The sequence below is a fragment of the Eschrichtius robustus genome, chromosome 3 (genome assembly GCF_028021215.1).
Source record: "Eschrichtius robustus isolate mEscRob2 chromosome 3, mEscRob2.pri, whole genome shotgun sequence".
NCBI lineage: Eukaryota > Metazoa > Chordata > Mammalia > Artiodactyla > Eschrichtiidae > Eschrichtius > Eschrichtius robustus.
In genome coordinates this window covers 10,390,104-10,409,711 of record NC_090826.1, presented here as the reverse complement: position 1 = coordinate 10,409,711, position 19,608 = coordinate 10,390,104, and the positions used below count along the sequence as shown (strand labels likewise).

The window sequence follows — 19,608 nt, the reverse complement described above, 5'->3', positions numbered from 1 at the left end:
GGGTCCTGCCCTCACTCAGGGAGTGCCAAGAGGTGGGGATCACTGGGGGTCATCTTAGAAGTCTGCCTACCACTCACAGGAAGCCACTGGGGGTGTCTGAACTGGGAGGTAACATATTTTCAAAGGCTTATTTTGGCTTTCTTGAGTGTTGGGAGCATGAGTGGGGATCATGAGTGTTCCCTTGCTGGGAACAAGGCTGGAAGCAGGAAGGCCAGCGGGACTTCTGTAAAGGACGATGCCAGTTCGGACTAAGGAGGTCCCAGTGGAGGCAGAGACATAGCACCAAAGGGCCTTGCTAGTGGACAGGAGGTGGGTGTGAGGGAAGAGGAAGCAGGGATGAGTCCCGAACTCACTGGAGAACACGTGCCTCCTGCCTGTGGGATGGTGGTGCCCTTGACTCTTGCGACGTGTGCTCTGTGTTTTTCTCCTGGGAGAGACAGGGTGGCAGTATCTCCATCCTCCTTACCCAAGGTCACTCATTTGCTGGATGGCTGGCCAGCATTAGGAGCACCGGCTGTGAGCAGAGAACAGATGTCTCCTTGTGCCAGGCTGAGGGACTGACCCCATGTCCTTGGTCTCATTGGTCTGCCCACGCTCAGGCCAACCAAGCCAGGATGCTGGAAGCTGCTCACCTATAACTGTGCTCACAAAGTCAGCCAGAGCTGGAGGGGGCTAAAGGGGTGGGGATGTGTGTGTGTGTGTGTGTGTGTGTGTGTGTGTGTGTGTGTGTCTGAGAAATGCTACATTTGGAATAAGGTTCATGGCAGGGAGAGTTACTAAACCCAATCCTAGAATGTCGAGCATCCCTAGCAAATACATTCCAGATAAACACTTTAATTCTTTACCTAAAGAATACCACTTCCATTAAAGATTTACCTGCTATATGTGAAAAAACAAAGAAATAAATAATTATGTGGCCATTTATGATGTCAAGATTCACTGCTAAGCACTTGATAGATCTCATTTAATCCTCATAACAACCCAGTGAAATAGGCACTAGTATTATCCCATTTCATTGATGGGAAAACTGAGGCTTAGAGAAATTAAGCAACTTGCTCAAGGTGACAGAGCCAGGGAACAAGAGAACCAGGTTTGACCCAGGTCTGTCTGACTCCAAACCCATGTTCTTAAGCACGACTACCACCCCGCCTCCATTGAGGCTGGTTAAAGATTCGTTTCCTAGTACCAGGGGTGAAACAGGGGCAGGAGCTTTTCTTCTAAAAAGTGGGTCCAGCCTTGCCAGAGGAGAGCAAAACAAAAGCAAGTTTTATGGGAGGAGACAGAGCTGCTGCCTTGAGAGAGGAAGGGTTCGGCTCTCACCAGTACAAGCGGTGGATGGTGCCCCCTGGTGGTGGTGGTGGAGAAGGGCAGTGGGTGGGAACAAATTGGAGCTTGGGGTTTGCCAGTTAGTGGGGGGGACAGATACAGAGCAGCGTCCTCGGGGCAGAGAGCTGGTTCCACTGAGTCAGCCTGCCCCCAGGCAAAGGGCCAGAGCACGTCTCCCTTCCTGGGGCCCACGGGGTGCCAGGTCAGCCAGGCACTCATCACAGGTGACACATGCCAGTAACCCAAATGACATCACCAAACACCATCCACAGTCTTATCATTCAAACCTAGCCTCTGCACCTAAATTCAGATTCCTGCACATACCATACTGGCATCATCTTGTCTACAATTTAGGGCCTAGGATTTGGGCTAATTTAGAGGCAACCAAAGGGGAAGACCTCACGCCCGGTTTGCTTTTGCTTAGGGACCAGCCACCACGTGGGGGATTTCCTGCGGACCCCATCCACGTAGCTCCCCAAGGCCCAACCTCAGGGGGAGTCAGACAGGGGCCACTTACAAGATAAGATAGGAGGTGCTCTGTAGCTCGGGGAGCATAGAAGAGGGGTGAGGGATTCTGCTTGGTGACTTGGGGAAGGTTTTGAAAATATCAGGATACCTCGGGTATTGGTCCCACCCCTGTTTTGAACCTCTTGATCAGGCATCACAAAGTGTGTTGACTCTGGGAATAAATACAGAAATGGAGCTGATAAACTGAGTCTCTGAAGGTGTCTCTCCACATCACCTGCAGTGTTTTTCCTCAAGCTGTAAGAGGCCCCCTTCCCAGGGAGGCAGCAGGGTGAGTGGGGTGGCAGGGGAGCAGGATGCCTGTGTACTATTTCCAGCAGCCACCACTGACTCACGGTGTGACCTTGCTGAGGTCACAGCTATGTCTTCCTTGCTGGGGGAAAATCAGAGGTGGCAAAGCTTGCATTTTCCCAAGGCATGGGAGTCTTGGAATATGGGGGGCCTCCCTGCTCGCCACGAACCCCAGCCATGTCTGCTCCTTCTGCTATTCATGAAAAAAGCCTTTCAATTTGGATTCAAGGCACTTTGGGGGACACAAAGCAAGAAGCAAGGCGTTCCTGCCACAGCAAGACGGCCACTTTTATATGCAGTGTCTCTCCAAACACTTCTCAGCTCACTTTCCAAACCAATATTTCCCCACGTGGCCTTCACACTGGCTATGGAAGGGGAGAGGGAAGGTACTTTCTCTCTAGTTTCAAGATGAAGCAATCAAGGCCCAGAGTGTCATTTCTCAACATTTTCATTACTGGGGACCCCTTTGATTATTTTACAACCGTGCAACCCCCTGTTCTGCAGGCCCTTGCTAAATGCTCTGAATTTATTAGGTAGAAATTCATCTGTTTCCATTAATCAAAGTCACCAGTTTCTGCTCAACACAAAAGAACTAGGGTTATCACTGAGTTCATTGCCAAGAACTGCGGCATTTGCTCTGGGTTACCTCCTCATAGGAAAAGGCCCAATTTTCACCAGAGTTTTTGAAATTCTGAAGAGTTGATCCTCAGGGGGCCCAAGGATCCCCGACTGGGAAGTATTTCCCTAGAGAGATCGAGTGGCCTGTGAAAGGTTCTGTGGCCAGTGGTGGGGCCAGGACCAGGTCCAGGGGCCTGACACTCAGGCTAGGGCTCCAGGCAACCAGACCACTTGGCAGGGAGGTATGGTGCTCTCAGACACACAGGCGCAGGGGGGCACATGTGTAGGATGGCAGCCCAGCCAAACGCAGATGCCCTGAGCAACGATGTTAGGGGCTCAGACGGGTAAGGAATAGGTTCCCCTCAGTACTAGAGTGAGGCGCCGGAGCCAAGCCTGAGGCTGGAGGGGTGGAGGGTGTAACAGATCATTCCAGGGTGTTCCTGGAGAGTTGTAATGGGGGGATCTGTTTGTTCTGCCACCTGCCTTTGCCTTGACACTGCAATAATGCATTATTTATGCAGCGTGGGGTGTTCACCCACTCTGGGACGATTCAGACGTTTCCCCCAGACCTGCCTCATCAAAGGGATGAGACCAGAATGGGGGCTGAGCCCTTGCAGCTGGGGATGACAAAGACAAACTGGGGACCCTGGGAGAGTGGGGACACAGACAGGAGACCCAGAAGGTCTGGTGCGAAGGCCTGGGGTGTAAGCAGGACCCCAAGTGCCTCAGAGCTTCCCTCAGGGCTCTGTACCCCTCCTCACCCAGGGCTCTGTTGAGCCCTTGGCTCGGTCCCAGAAGCTCAGGTTTTTGATCCATCGGAAGGCATCAAGCTGCGTGTACCTTTGGAAAAAGGCCAGGGCTTAGCTTTGTGGCTTCAGAATTCAAGGCTCCATCAATCTGCATGGGGCCAGGGGCCAGGGCAGGGGCACTGGGGGCCTGTTGCCCAACAGCCGTTCCTGGGTTATTTTGGTCCAGGGGGAGCTTATCAATTCCAGGACACTTGGACCAAAATAGCTAACAGCAGGACAATCTCTTGGTGGCTCTGTGGGGACTTCTCCTTAGAAAAGTTCCTAAATGGGGCTGGGAAGGGAAAGGAGTTTGACTTGGGGGTTGGTGAAGGGCCTGAGGCTAAACATACCCACTCCTTGCTGTCCTGCCAGCCTTGGCACCTCCCTGACCACCTTCCTTGGGGACCAAAGCTGGGGGGTTGTTGAGGATGCAGTAGAAATTAAGAGGGAAAAGATCATTTGTAAACTTTGTTTCTTGCCTCTGTGTTCCTCCCCCAAAGCTGGTGTCATACATATTACCTTTTCCCATCTTACAGAGGGGCCACACGGGGTCCAGAGTGTGGAAGCACTGGAACTGAGGCCACACAGCTGGGAACCCTGGCCTCTGAGGGTGCGTCTCGGCTGGGCCTTGGTTAGATCAGCAGCAGATCCGCGCCCAGGTGGCTGCCAGTTCCCCGACAAGCTCAGGGCCAGCGTGGAAACGGCTGACTGGCCCCTCGCTTTCCTTCGGGCCACAGCGGGGGCCCTGGCAGCGCCCACTGGTTGACCCCGCCTGCCTCACTGAGATGGGTTAAGCGCCGGTGGAGGAAAGGAGGAAGGAAGACCAGCCACCCTGGAGCTCCCTGGAGCCCTCTGGAGCCCCGCCCAAGCCCGGATCAACAGCCCCTGGCGCGGCCCCCGAGAGCCCGCCGGGAATGCCCTGGCGCAGAGCCAGAGGGACCCAGGTCGCGCTCCCTTTTGCAAGGGCTGGCGCGCGGAGAGCGCGCTTTGGCACCAGGCGGGCGCGGGAGTGCGGGGCGCACGACCCTGACACGCCCTCTGAAATCCACTGGGGCTGGGGGCGCTTGGTCACTGAACTCGGTCGCCGAGTGTTCCGCGCCAAGTCCGCGCGACAGGTCTTATTGCCCGGTGTCGGAAATGAGGTGCCCGGGCGGGGCCGCGTTTGGGACGGCCACTCCGCCACCCCTGCCGCTCCCGCCTCTCTCCCGGGATTTTCCGGCGGGTTAATTTCCTGTTCGGGTAAATCCTTCGCGAGTCCCTCGCCCCTCCCTCCCCGGAGCTCCCCCCCTCCGCCCGAGCCTCCCGGGCTCCCCTAGTCGGTCTGCGCTGCGCCCCGTCGCCCCCGTGCGCCCGGGCGCGAGCCCTCCCCGCCCCGGCAGCCCTCCGGCTCCCCGCGCCTGGCCTCCGGGACCCCGCGCGCCGCCCCGCGCCAGGGCTCGGCCCCAGAGCCGCGTCCGCGTCGCCGCCGCTCGCGCGGGTCCCGGCTATGCGCCCCCGCGCCGCGCCCCGCGCCCCCGCCGGCGCCGCCACCGCGCTGGGGCTCTGCAGCCTCCTGCTGCTGCTCCCGCCAGGACCCGCGTGCCCCACGGGCTGCGCCTGCAGCGACCCGCACACCGTGGACTGCCGCGACCGCGGGCTGCCCAGCGTGCCCGACCCCTTCCCCCTGGACGTGCGCAAGCTGCTGGTGGCCGGGAACCGCATCCAGCACATCCCCGAGGGCTTCTTCATCTTCTACGGCGACCTGGTCTACCTGGACTTCAGGAACAACTCTCTGCGCTCCCTGGAGGAGGGCACGTTCAGCGGCTCGGCCAAGCTCGCCTTCCTCGACCTCAGCTACAACAACCTGACCCAGCTGGGCGCCGGCGCCTTCCGCTCGGCCGGGAGGCTGGTCAAGCTGAGCCTGGCCAACAACAACCTGACGGGCGTGCACGAGGCCGCCTTCGAAACGCTGGAGTCGCTGCAGGTGCTGGAGCTCAACGACAACAACCTGCGCAGCCTCAACGTGGCCGCCCTGGCCGCGCTGCCTGCGCTGCGCACGCTGCGCCTGGACGGGAACCCCTGGCTCTGCGACTGCGACTTCGCCCACCTCTTCTCCTGGATCCAGGAGAACGTGTCCAAGCTGCCCAAAGGTGAGCCTGCCGGCCGGACCGGGAGACGGAAAGGAGTGAGGGAGAGCGCGGGGAGAGGCCGACAAAGGCCGGGAGCCTAGGGCAGCGATCGGCCTCGCGTTGAGCCTGGAAGGGGAGGCCTGGGCGCTCACGGCCACCGCCCTGGATCAGAGTTGCTCCCGGTGTAACCCTCCCAGGTTCCCAGTCTGAACTTTTCCTGGGACTCTGCTAGGGAAGGGGAGTGGGGAGGGACACATCTGGAATCCTCTGGAGATTCTGGGCCTTGTTGCCCTGATTTCCCCCCTGTTTCTCCAACAGTGTTCGGGACCTGGATTTCCGAGATCATCTTGTGGGGCTTTGGGTCCTAGTACCGGTGGATGTGGGTTATTTCTGGGCCCTTCCTAAGTGGAAGACACCCTACTCTGTGGGCAGCAGCTCAGCACCCATCTCACTACACTGAACATGGAGAGAGAGCCCGCCAGCTCTAAGAGCTTCTGTAACCTGAGTAGGTCTTGTTTCTCAGCTCCCAGTTTGCTCTTCTGTCTAAAAGGGGTGAGAATATTCCCGGTGAAGGAAAGCAGCAGCCTGCTAAGCGTCAGTCATGCAGTAAAGATTTGCCGTTCGGTAGCTTTTCAGCCCAGACGTGAAATTGCTGAACAAAATCTTGTGGGCTGGGGCACCCTTTGCTTGCCTGGTGCACTTTCCTGGCAGTGACATGGACATACATCCCCACGTGGCAGACAGGAACATAAGGGCACAGCAGGTAAGAGACCCTGTGAAGGCCAGTGGGAAGGAAGCAAAGGCAGAGCTGAGAAGAGGGGACCCCAGCATCCATAAGGATGAGCCCCAGGACGGGAAGCAGGTGAAATGCCCCTACTTTCAGTGGATTCCAGGCTTCCACTGGTGAGCATGTGAGCGTGGGTCCCAGCAGTGACCTCTCAGAGCCAGACTCCACCTCCCACCTTGACCCCGAGGGTTTGTCAGAACAGGAACCGGAGCTGAAAGACCCACAGTATAAAAGGTGACGTAGATGTGGACTTATCATGGGTAAATATATATTTTTTCCATTTATTGAGAATTCAGAAATGCTGCCCATCTATGTCCTGAAGTCCTGTGCTCGCTTATTCATTCTGTACTGTCACCAAGCACAAATCCCAGGCATAGGGGCTGTCACTTCTCTGCAGACACGGGCCCCTGAGCTGGCACTTTAAGCCCAGCCTGGCTCTCCCACATGAACAAGTCCTAAAAAGATCTGACCTGCAAGCTACAGAGTCGCCTAACTTTAAACTTTGCCTTCATTCACTCCCCAGACCCTCCCCACCAGAAGACAGGAAGGTCCAGATGCAGACCTCACTGTTGAATGGGGGTTCCCCTTGGTTCTGATGGCTTCTGCCTTCGCTTCTTGGTAGAGCTGGCATCGTGAACCCCAGTTGTCAGTTGAGGTGCTATGATTGGCTCCCACCAGCATTCACTCGAGGGCTAGGTGTTATGGGTCAGGAGCTGTGGATGTCAGTCTCAGTTCTGCCGTGGATGGCTGTGACCTTGACCAGGACAGGTATCCTGTCTGGGCTTTGGTTTCTTCATCTTTAAAGTACTTTGGTTGACCTCTGAGGCCTCTACAGAGCCCTGGATTGGAAGGTATACACTGGAGTCCTGGCTTAACAACTGGGTGACTCTGGGAAAGTTCTCTGAACCTCCTTTTCCTGCTGTGTGAAATTGGGACACAGTAATGCTGACCAATCCATCTGACCAGTGATCGTCAGGATAATGCGGGTAAATGAAAGAGCAAAGAATATAAAATGTTATCCTTCCTACTGTCTGTAATATAGGAAAGCAAAGAGCCACCAGATGAGGATGTGTGGCTGGGGGTAAGGATGGAGAGGTCCAGAGCAAGAAACAGTGTCCAGGCCCTTGGGAAGGGTTGGTCTCATTCAGGGGGAAGAGGATGGAGCCAGCAGCAGGGCAGCATGGGGGCTTCCGGCATCTCATGGGGTGAAGCACCAAGAGCAGCTCTGACCTCGCTGCCCATGTTCTGTGGCCACAGCAGTGTCCCGAGCTCTGTGAACCGAAAGTGGGGTGGTGTGGAGCACCTTGCCCAGGGCTTGATGTGGGAGAGCTGAGTTCCCATGTAGACTCAGATTATGACCCTAGACAAGTCCCTGACCTCTCTGTGCCCCCGTTTCCCTGCCTCTAACTTCAGACTGAAGATCAGAATCCCATAGCATGTTTGCGGCGAGGGTTGTACGAAGTCAGCTCTGTCAAGGGCGTGGTAATCTTAGCAAGGAGTAGGTGATCGCTAGGTGTCAGTCACCCCCTTCCCTCCTCCTCCTGCATTTGGGCCTCTCATAGTTTCACAGATGCAGCAGGCAAGGGGGCCAGGTGCCCAGACTCTGGCACAGAGCTGCTTGGTTCAAATCCTGCCTCTACTTCTTACTAGTTGGGAGGATGAAAAGGGTATTATCTATAAAGTACTTAGAACAGTGCCTGACACACAGTAAGTACTAATAAGCATTAGTGCTGTTACTTTTACCCCGTTTTCTCTAGAAGGCCCAGAGAGGTGATGGGAGTGACTTGCCCAAGGTCACACGGAGAGTTAGAAACAGCTGGGAGTGCACCAGGACCTCCTGGCTCCCCCTCCCCCCCTCCCTGGCCATGCTGACCACCCACTTCCCACCAAGGAAAGCCAGGCACCACGGGGCACAAGCTCCAAGGCTTTCTAGGCAGGCACCCAGGGGAGGGAATTCAGAGGAAGGAGCAGAGGGGACCCACCCTCATTGTCTTTCCTTCACCTCCCCTGTCCCTCCTCCCCCAGAGAAGCAAACTGAACAGAGCAAGTGACCTTGACTAGCTCTGACAGCACAAAAAATGTGATCGTTTGCCAGCGAGCCTTCTCGCTGATGGGAGCGCTCAGTCACCCGTCCAGGGCAGCCGGTCCCCTCCGTGCGGTTCCTCAGGGCTCGATTGGGAAGGGGGCACGGAGGCATCTGGGTCTGAGGTCTCAGGGGGAGCCGGCCTGCTGGTGCTGGGTCTGAAGGAACAGAACAAGGGGACGCCTGCCAGAATGCCCACTGGCCAACTTAGCAACAACAAGCAAGCAAACAAACCCCAAACAAGAAAGCAAACAAACAAAACTCCAGGATGCCTAATTCACTCTGAATTTCAGATAAACGAGGCATAATATTTTAGTATAAGTCTGTCCCGTGCCATGTTTGGGATATTCTCACACACTGGATTACTTGTTGTTTTTCTGAAATTCACGTCACTGGCCGTCCTGTGTTTTACCCGGTGGCCCTACCTTATGGTGGCGGTTTGTGGTTTACAAGTGCCATCTGTACCTTTACCCACAACTTACCCAACAAGAAGCAAGCGGGGTGCAAAGAAATGAAGTGGTTTGCACAAGGTCACATCGTTAGTGACTGACATGAGCTTGCACTCAGGAGTGTCTGACCCCACCCCTAATTCTTTCTGGAGGGTGAGAATAGCCCCAGCCCCGTCCGACCATCCCCGACTCTCATGGGTGACAGCTGACCTTCCAGCCTCAGATTCTGTACCTGGTCAGGTGGTTCTCCCCGTAGACAGTAGGTCCTGGGCCAAGTGGGACAGTATGCCATCCAGGGAACAGTGATCATCCCTCTTTCAGCAGAAGGGCTCCAGACCTGGAAGCAAGAGACCTGGGAAGTCGCTCAAGTGACCGGCAGGATAGAGAGGGAGAGATGGGGAAGGTGTGGGGAGACAGGGAAGCATCAACACCTTCTCAGCAGACAGTGATCTTTAAAAAGCCCTCCAGTTCCTCGCATTGCCTTCCCTTTACAGCAGCCCAGTGAGGTGGGTAGGGAATGAAAACACACGGGTGACGAGAAACCTGTGTGCTGATCACCTAGGGAGCTTGTTTGACATGCAGATTCCTGGGCCCCCAGACCTACTGAATGTGTGCCTGCGGGGTGAGGCCCGGGGATCTGCATTTTAATTCCCCCCACCCCCAGCCCCTGAAAGGGGCCTGCAGTGCACACTCACTAAAGCTTGAAAACCCGCGCTGGAGGGAGACGTCATTTTGCTGCAGCTGTGGAAATGCGGTGTGACGTTATATGACTTTCCTGTCTCTCTGTGTCTCAGATTTTTCTTTGGTAAACAAAGGAGTATGGGTAGGAGGATTTTAAGGTTCCTTCCAACTCTGAAGTTCTATGGTTTCAAGGGAAGGGAAGACCGTCTGTGTCTTAAGGGTTGGGAAGTTGAGGCCTGGGGAGACCAGATCCCTCCAGAGACCCCTCTGCTGGAATCCAGGTGGCCGTAGTCTCTGTGCGGTAGGGAGGGGGCAGAGCACTCAGGCAGCCTGGGGCTCTGGGCTCAAAGGACATCTCATGTGTCCCAGCCTCGAGCCTGGAGCCTCAGGCAGGAAAGGCCACTGGGTATGAGGAACCGTAGCCGGCAGGCAAGGGGCTGTCTCTGTGCTCAGAGGTGCATGGAGCCAGCAGGCTTCCCCGGGGACACAGACCACACCGAGCCCTGAGAGTGTATCGTGGGAGAAGCCCGAGCAGGAGCCGGGGCCTGGGGGTGAGGGGTGCCGAACAGTGAGGCACCTTCTGTCACCTCCCTTTGCAGCCGTGGCTTCGTGTGGCCTGCAGGACACAGCCCACAGTCCCAGGGGAGAGATCTGAGCTGCAACTGGGACCTTGACAAGGGAGGTTGTAGGGAGGGAAGGGCTGGGAGAAGCGGGGACTGGGGGAAAATTAAACACGGCTGCATGTCATGCCTTGAGTCTGCTCACCCTGGCCCCTTGGGTGGGTACAAGCCTCCGAGACAAGGTCCACTGTGGTGCCTGGAGCATCCGGGCATTCTGTGGCTCAGCCCCTGCAGGGTGGACCCTGCAGGCAGAGTCCTGTCGAGGAGGGGGTTCATGGCAAGTGGGGCGCTCACCAGTTATCTCACTAACCCTGCCTGCTTAGCAGGCCAGACTCGCGGCCTTCTGGGGGAGCCTGTCCCCCATCTCCCAGTAACTCCACCTCCCTTCCCTGATGTCAGATGCCGTGAGGGCCTGGTTTGGTCAGATGAGTGGGGACTTGTTGTCCTACTGACAAAAGAAACAGTAATTCAGCCAAAGGGACACAAGCTGATGCTTGCCTGGAGGTCACACAGGTCCTTTTCTCCCAGGTGACTCCAAGGTGACTCGTTTTCTTTGAAAAATAAAAGCATTTTATTTTTCTGATAATAAAATAACAGGTCCTTTGTAGACTTGGGAAATGTAGATAAATATCATGAAGAGAATAAAAACCACCCAGAATCCCACTGCTACGAAAGTTTTACTGTGTTTAGTTCTGGTTGTATTCTTATGCACATATATATATTTTAAACAAATTGATATTATACTATATATCTTATTACTGACTCTTTTCCTCTTACTGAGTTGTGAGAGTTACCTGTCATTATAGCTCTTTGAAAATTTAACTTTTTTTTTTTTTTTTTGAAAATTTAACTTTTTATGGTCATGTAAGAGGTCATGTTATATGTCTAGTCATTGAACCTGTTGTTGGAAATCTGCATTGTTTTTCTTTGTTTTTTGTATATACACGGTGCTGAACTGAACATCCTCATTCATGTAAATTTGTGGACCTCTCCGGTTACTTCTTTGGGTTGGATTCTTTGAGGTGGAATCACCAGGTCAGAGTCTATGGTTATTTTAAACCTCTGGATGCATTTTTGCCCAATTGCACCCCAGACAGCAGGCTCTGTTGGCAAATAGAAAGTACCTGTCTCACCGTGCCTCTCCCAGGTTTATGTATTACTATTTTTAAACATGCTTTCCAATTTAATAGACAGAACAATGACATCCCCTTATTGCTATAGTTTGCATGATTTGCTCGCCAGCGGAGTGGACCTCTCCCTTGTGTTTATACACTTAAGAGAACCACGTTCCTGGCAGAGGTTGATTGAAGTCTCGCTGGCTCTTGCAAGTGGCCTCCTCCCGCGGTTGACAGGCCTGTACATGTCCTGGTGCCATAGGCTCATGTGTTTTTAACTTGTGTCTTAATTAGAGTTGAGTCCCCGGTGTCACCTTTCTCACCATCCCCAGTGTCCCAGCTGGATGTCAGCTCTTACAGACAGCACGATCTGGAGTCCGGGGGAGAGTCAACTGCAAACATGACCTGAGACAACCCTGCCCTGATCTCTCTTCTCCCTGGAGAGCCCCACCTGGTCCTGCTACTCTGTCCCAAACGTTGGATCTTTCCGGAAATGTCACCATCCTGCTGCTCTATCAATTAACTCAAAGGGCGACCTCATTGCCGGGCTAGTGGACAGAGGACCTGCCTTCCTGCCCAGCTAGGACAGCCCCGGGAGAGCACAGGCAGCTGGGGATTTGCTCTGGAGAGGCCAGTGTCACTGTTACCGGAAGCTGACAAGCTGCCATCTGACTCCGATACCCAAAGGCTTAGGCCTTTCAGCCAAGTGGCCGTCCAATGCCCGCTGTCCCCGAATCCTGTGGTCTCCGAGGTAGCTGGGAATGAGATGCTTGGCAGGCCTTGTCACCTTCGGGCTGGCAGTGTGATGATGGCCCAGAAGGACCTCCTCGTGGGTGGGTTGTCGCGAGGACCGGAATTGGGTGTGTTCGCGGTTATGTGAGCCAAATCGTATCCTGAACTTTGTCACTGTAGGATAACAGCAGAGTGTGTCAGTCCAGTCCTGGGAGTGTCCTGGGCTCCTGCCCTCAGGTCTTTGCCCAGACGGTGCCAGCCAGGTCCCTGATTCTTCCCTCCCTCCCTTCCCCACCTCTACTTCTCTACCTTTCTGGTTTTTACTTAGCCTTCCAGCCTCCAACCCTCTGGGCCTCGAGGCTAGGTTGGGAGTCTGGCCTGTGTGACCTCACTGGATGCTGTGGTAGCTCTATGGCCACTACTTGAACTTGGCCAGTTCACAGGTCTGGCCTGTTTTGTGGACACAAACTGTGTCTTTCTCTCCTTGAATCCCCAGCAGCTGGTGCAGTATATGGCATGTTTGGAAACCTTCTGGTGGCTTCCGCTGCACTTAGAACAAGCCGGCTGCCTCCTATGTCCCACGAGGCTCCATCCCCACACCAGCCACGCTGGCCTTCCTCTGTCCCGTGAACACGCCCAGTGCCAGGGACCAACCAGGACCTCCTAACTTACGGCTCCCTCTCCTGCTAAGACGTTTCCCACCCCAAATGGCTGTGTCTTCCGCATCATCACGTCCCCAGGAGATGTCCCCTCCTCAGAGAGGCCTTCCCTGACCACTCCGCCCAAGCAGTCCCGTCCCCACCCTCTCATCGTTGTCATATCTGCTTGTTGTGTCTGTGGCGTCTCGCTCACTGAGTCCACATTATCTCGTTCACAAGTCTTGTCCCTCTAGAAACATGAGCTCAATATCAGCACGCTCCCTGCCGTGTCCCTAGCGCCTGGGGCCATGCCCAGTGTAGAAGGGGCTCCGTGGGGCAGTAGGCATGTGTGAATGAGTGGACGAATGCACACTCCCGAGGGCTGTGTCACAAGGGCCATCGGGGGGACAGGCCAACATCGCTGGCCTTGGCTTTTGTCCCCACCAAATACCCCGTCTCCGACTTTGGTCAGCCAAGGATATCCAGATCAGCTTTTAGCAAAGACAGAGGCCCAGAACGGGGGTTCTCTGAGCTCCTTGCGCAGATCTGTGTGATCCTGGTCAAATCCCGAGCCTCGGGCTCTCCGCTGTGAAGGCGGGAGGGAGCCAGCTGCGCCTGCCCCATCTGTTGGAGCAGTGCTGGCGAGATGGCGGGGCGGCCATTCGTTCTGGGGGTCTGTTAGCCTCTGCTCTGCGAGGTGCAGTGAGAATGGCTGGTGGGGAGAATTCAGGACACTGAGGCCGCCGATCTCAGTTTACCCCGATGAATCGAAAACCAGCTGCCTCTGACATAAGCAAACCGAAGGGTGTCTTGTAAGCATGTGGGTGTCACCAGGAACCCAAGTCCTGAACAGTCAGGCCTCAGGGAGCTCGTGGCTGAGACCCGAGAGGCTGCAGGGAACAGAGCGCCTCCTTTTTTCACCCTCTGCTTCTCACACTTCTTTTACCCCCCTTCATATACTGATGGGCTTTCTGTATTTTTCCATCCATGTGGCCAAAAATACCCTGCTCCATTCACGAGACCAGCTGAGGCTGGGCGAGCGAGACTCTGCTGTCTTGGTCCCAATTTCCAGGTCCCTGGAGGAGGCTCTGGGGGGCGGAGCTTCGGGATGGGGGCTGGGCAGGCCATGCACTGGACATCCAGCCAGGCAGCCGTGACCGTGGCCGAGCTTCCAGTGAACTGTCTGACGGCAGATAAATCCCCCGACATTCCTGGGCCCTGGTGTTCCCTCTGTCAATTGCAGGTGTTAGCATCTGCCCTTTGACCTCGAGTGATATCATGGGAAGGTGCTCAGAGTGCCGCCTCCTCCAGCACTGCACGTAGAGGCTGTTCTTCTCTTCCGTATCCAATTCCTAGGAATGTGCATGCGGGTTTACAAATCCCACCGGCTTTAGGCCTTTCCTGTCAAATCCCAGATGTCTACAACCCGCGTAGACGGGCATTATCTGTGTGTTCACAGCTCATCCTCCCAGTGGCTCTCAGCCTGTCCCCTCTGCTTCAGAGGCTGCCCATCAAGGAGCCCCCCGGGTGCCTCATCTCTTCCATCCTCTGGGCTGGTCATGGGATAAATGCCAAGGGCAGGAGTCAGGACCCTGAGGGAGCTGCGGGTCACTCGGGACCCAGAGAGCTAGGAATCGGGGTCCCTGTCCCCATTTCCTTGTTAGCCAGCAGTCGACCTGCATCATGTCCTCTTTCTCAGTTGCTCTAGATCATGAGTGGTGACCCCAGATGCCCCTGGGGGCTGTAGGTGGGAGTCATCAGAGAGGGTGGGGCAGGAGGAGAACCACATGCACATGAGAAGCAACTTAGGGCACAGCGCTGGCCGGATTCCCCGGAACACGGGGAATTCCTCTCCCCAGCCACCCGCCCTAGACCCTGGGGCTAGATGACCTCGAAGGCCTCTTCTAGCTCTGACTTTGGCTTGCTCTCTGCCCTCCCCAGCCAGCCTCCTCCAGGTCGTGGGATGAGAGGGTCTGGAAGCCGCTCGCCCCCAGCTCCCAGCACAGGTTTCCTGGGTGGGTTCCCTTGGCATATAGGCCCCATCATCCCGGTAGCTCTCTTTCAAATCAGTAGGTGCAAAAGTATGTTCCTCTCTTCTCCCGCTTCATGTGAAGAAAAGGCCCTCCTCTCACATTATTAGAAAGAATGGCATCGCTTTTGCACAAGACACCAACGAGGTGATGTCTCTTTTTAAACATAACCAACATAAATGATCGTCTGCATCAGAGATGAAGATGTCACATGGTCCCATTGAGGGGCTGAGAGCTTAGAGCTGACAGTCGGGACACCCTGGACCTGCTGCCACCTCCTTGACCTGGGCAGGTCACCTGACTTGTCTGGGCTGTGGTTCCCTCATCTGTAACCCCAAGGTTTATTTGGAAGATCAGGGAAATCCTGATGTAAAAGAGCTTTAGGAGAAAATGGGGGCCTGCAGAATAACTGTCTTGAAGGATGAAGTTTTATACTCACAGATCTCTAGAAATAGGAAGAGTGGAAGCCGTGCAGGGCCACACTTGGAACCACTAGGGATGGTCAGGAGACAGAAGGAATGAAAGGAAAAACAGGTGAGAGTCTTTATTGTGGTTTTTGCAGGAAGGAATGGGCAAGGCAGGGTAAGCAGAGGAGGGAGGTTAAGGGTCGGCTAGTTTGAATAATTTCAGGAGGCTCTGGCTAAAAGGGTGATCCTTAGCTGTCTAGTACCTGGCCCTGCGGTGATTTAGGGCAGGGAGATAGTGTCTCAGACTGCAAGAACCTGATAAAAGGAGGTGGGTGGGGTATGGACTCGGGTTGGTAGCTTTGCATATCAAGGGTGTGCTCACTGATGAGGATTTACTGTCTCTAGGAACTGGCCAACCCCGGGAGGGACACTCCATCCCTGGTGGCAAGGCCCCAAGATGCCAAAGCTAAATAAAATATAGAATGTAAAAATCATGATTAATACAAGGGTCATTGCAGATATAATTGAGCAGGATGAGGTCATTAGGGTGGGCCCTAATCCAGTATGACTGGTGTCCTTATAAAAAAGGGGAGGTTTGAACACAGATGGACACAGAAAAAAACACCAGATGAAGGTGAAGGTTGAGCTCAGTGATGCATCTACAAGCCAAGGAACGCCAAAAATTGCCAACAAACCACCAGATGCTAGGAGAGAGGAAGCAGCCTCTCTCTCACAGCACTCAGAAGGGACCAGCCCTGCCCACACCTTGATCTCAGACCTCTAGACTTCAGAACCATGAGACAATACATTTCTGTTGTAAAGCCCCCAGTCTGTGGTGCTGTGTTACGGCAGCCCTGGGAAGATACTGCAGGAGATAATGATAACCACCCTCTTTGCCAGAGGCAGGGGGATGGATTTGGTAGCCTCCAAAATGGCATCCAGCCCTTGGATTTTATGATGTCAAGAACCAATTGCTTCACTTCCTTTGCACGTGGGAAAATAAGGTACTAAAGGAACAAATCGGGCTCTTGTTTATGTGGTTGAGGGTTGTCCCTGCTTCCTGCCCTGAGCAGGCTGCTCCCATTGGCTCCATTTATTGCGTGTCTACTGTGTGCCAGGCCCTGAGCTAAGCGCTCCAGGGCAGCTCCACCCGGTAGAAATAGAATTCAAAGCATGTCTAGAATCTTAAATTTGCTAGTAGCCACATTTAAATAAATCAAACGAGTAGGTGAAATGAATTTCAGTATTTTATTTAATCCAGCATATCCAAAATGTTATTCTTTCAACTTATCAATAGAAAACTCATCCATGAGATATTTTTCCATTCTTTGTTTCACACAAAGTCTTCAAAATCTGGGTGTGTTTTATACTTACAGTACATCTAAGTCCAGACTGGCCGTGATCAAGTTCTCAACATGTGGCTGGTGGCTACTGTAGTGGACAGTGTAGCTCTAAGTCTATGAGTGTCTTCCAAAGAGGTCAGTGCCAGGCGCACCCCATTTTACAGGTGAGAACTCCAAGGCACAGACAGGTTAATGTAACTTGGCCAAGGTCACCAGCCAAGAAGTGATAGAGGGAGGGATGAGCCAGGGTCTTTGTCACCAACCATTGCATGGCTTCTTAAATATCATGTCAGAACCAGGTCCTTTATCCACAAGCCCACCCTCTCAGGTCCACAGCTCCTGCTTTAGGTGCAGAACCAAACTTAGTGAGTCTTGCCAACTCAGAACCTTGACTTGGAGGAAATCAAAGGTGACTTGAACATATTAGTGGAAACCAGAGTAGACGAAACACCTGTTGAAAGCAAGTTCGACTCCTACTTTCTGCTCTTCTGAGAGCTGTATCTGGAACAATGACCCCTCCCTGCTTGCCAGACAGATATCAAGTCATGTCCTTCCTCTGCTCAGAACTCTTCAGTAACTCCCATGTCACTGAGATTAGAAGCCAAGGTTCTTCCAGGGGCTTATAAGCAGCCCCCCCACCCCCATGATCTGACCTCCTCCTTTCTTTCTGGCCTAATTTCCTACCACTCCCCTTTCATTCACTCTGATCCAGGCACCCAGACCCCTTATTGTTCCCCAAACACACCAGGCATATTTCAACCTCAGGGCCTTTGCACTTGCTGCTCCCTCCACCTGGAGCACCTTTTCCTGCTGTCCACATGACTTTCTCCCTCATTCCTTTTAGCCGCTTGCTCAAATACCATTTTCTCACCAAGCCTTTCCTCCCAGCCCCACTGAATCCTGCAACCCGCCGCTTCCAGCTCTCCTTCCCTCCCCACTTTGCTTCTCTTTCTCCATAACACCTGTCACCATCTGCTGCATAATACATATTACTGATTTACTCGTGGTCTGTCTGGTTCCCCTCACTAAATTGTAGTCACAAATGTTTTTACCCCAGAGCTGGCCTATATTAGGTGCTCAATATGTATTTGTTGACTGAATGAATGACTCAGTGATGGGTGCTAACACAGGTAAAGGGGAGAAGAGCAGAGAGGAGGTGGCCTCCAGAACCATCCGCCTCGCTTAGAGAAAACAGTTTGGTAAACTAATTCTCATCAAAGTGTTAGTGACTTCAGGGTTAACCAGGAATAAATACAGTAAAGGCAGAAGGAAGGGACCTCTGCTCACTATGGAGGCACAGTCTGTGTAGAATTTCAGATGCGGGGAGGCCTGGAGGGAAGGTCGGAGCCCCCAGGCCTCATCAAATTGCAGCTTGTAAGCAGTTACCTGGGCTTCCTGTCTGTTGGAAATTGCCAGAGACTCTTTGTATTTGGAGAATAAGACCATACTGACATAGGAAAATGGATGTTCAACTAAGGACAGACGTGGAAGGACATAGCCCCTGTCTCCTGATGTCTGAAGAGCTGTCATTGAATGTGAGAAACTTGTTTTGGCCTCCGAAGATGGACCCACGGTTGCGAACTACAAGGAGACTGATTTTGACACTCTATAAGGAGGAACGGCCAGCTGGTGGGCTCTGCAAATGGCCCCGAATTATTCTGATCTCTGTTTCCATCCTCACATCTCCTCTCTGACTCTGACCTTCCTCCCTCTTATAAGGACCCTTGTGACTACATTGGACCCACCTGGACAATCCATGCCCTGAACTTAATCATATCTTCCAAGGTAACATTTTCTCAGATTCCAGGGATTAGGACGTGGTCATTTGGGGGGCATTTTTCTGTCACCACGGGGAAGTACCTTCACTTCCCCAGGCCGGTTTCTCCACCTGTGAAAGGAGAGGGTCAGATAATGGTGCATCCGCTCCACCTGCACAGGTTGTTTCTAACGACCACGCCCCCAAATGCCGCACCCTGAAGTCACTTCCCAACAGCCCACAACTCTGGCCCCAGTGATAGCAGTTGCCACAGTGCCAGGACCTGCTGAAAACTGCAGGGTGAAGGTGTCTGCCACCGGGATCCTGGGGCTCCCCCTGGTGCCTGCTGCCAGAGGAAGCATAAATCTAAAAAAAAAAAAACCAGCCTGGTTCCTGACTTCCCAGAAAAATCAGAATTTCTGTGTTGGTAAATTGTTTCGGAGCCATCCGGGGCATCGAGAGAGCTTTATGGGTTGAGAGGGAAGTGCCAGCGCTCGTGGGAAGACGTCCTGGAGTGGTTGTCACAGTAGCACAGATGGGGCAGCCATCAGGTCACTCCGGAGAGAGGCAGGCAAGTGAAGTCCAACCAACGACCCATATGTGAGTGAGCCCGGTCAAGACTGAGGACACCGTGGTATCGTGGAGAGAGGATGGGCTGTGGTGACAGCCAGGCCTGCCCTTAAATCCAGACCCTCACAGACGAGTTGTGTGACTTCAGGTAAGTCACACAGCTTCTTAGAGCCCCAGTCTCTGCATCTAAAACCTACCCCACGTTTGCATCCATGTTCTAGCAGCATTATTCACAATAGCCAAAAGGTGAGAGCAACACAAGTGTCCATCGATGGACGAATGATAGACAAAATGTGGTCCATCCATACAACAGAATATTATTCAGCCTTAAAAGGAAGGAAATTCTGACACACGCTACAACATGGATGAACCTGAGAACATGATGGTAAGTGAACGGGGCCAGTCATAAAAGGGCAAATACTGTGTGATCCCACTTATCTGAGGCGCCTTGGAAGAGGCAAATTCATAGACACAGAACTGTGGTTGCCAGGGTCTGGGAGGAGGGAAGAATGGAGGATTAGTGTTTAATGGGAACAGGGATTTAGTTTTGCAGAACGAAAAGAGTTCTAGAGATGGATGGTGGTGATAGTTGCACAACAGTGTGAATGTACTTTATGCCACAGATCTGCACACTTAAAAATGGTTAAGGGCTTCCCTGGTGGCGCGGTGGTTGAGAATCTGCCTGCCAATGCAGGGAACACGGGTTCGAGCCCTGGTCTGGAAAGATCCCGCATGCCGCGG

The 19,608-nt window shown here is 53.7% G+C and overlaps 1 protein-coding gene across 1 annotated transcript in view; it reads left to right on the top strand.

The window, feature by feature from the left end:
* The first annotated feature begins 4,462 nt into the window (after positions 1–4,462).
* LRRC38 (leucine rich repeat containing 38) overlaps positions 4,463–19,608 on the top strand; it is a 33,964-nt gene continuing 18,818 nt past the window's right edge. Inside the window, 3 exon segments of the mRNA XM_068537499.1 lie at positions 4,463–4,770; positions 4,865–4,913; positions 4,915–5,677. Of these exon segments, the coding sequence (XP_068393600.1) occupies positions 4,463–4,770; positions 4,865–4,913; positions 4,915–5,677 (1,120 nt within the window).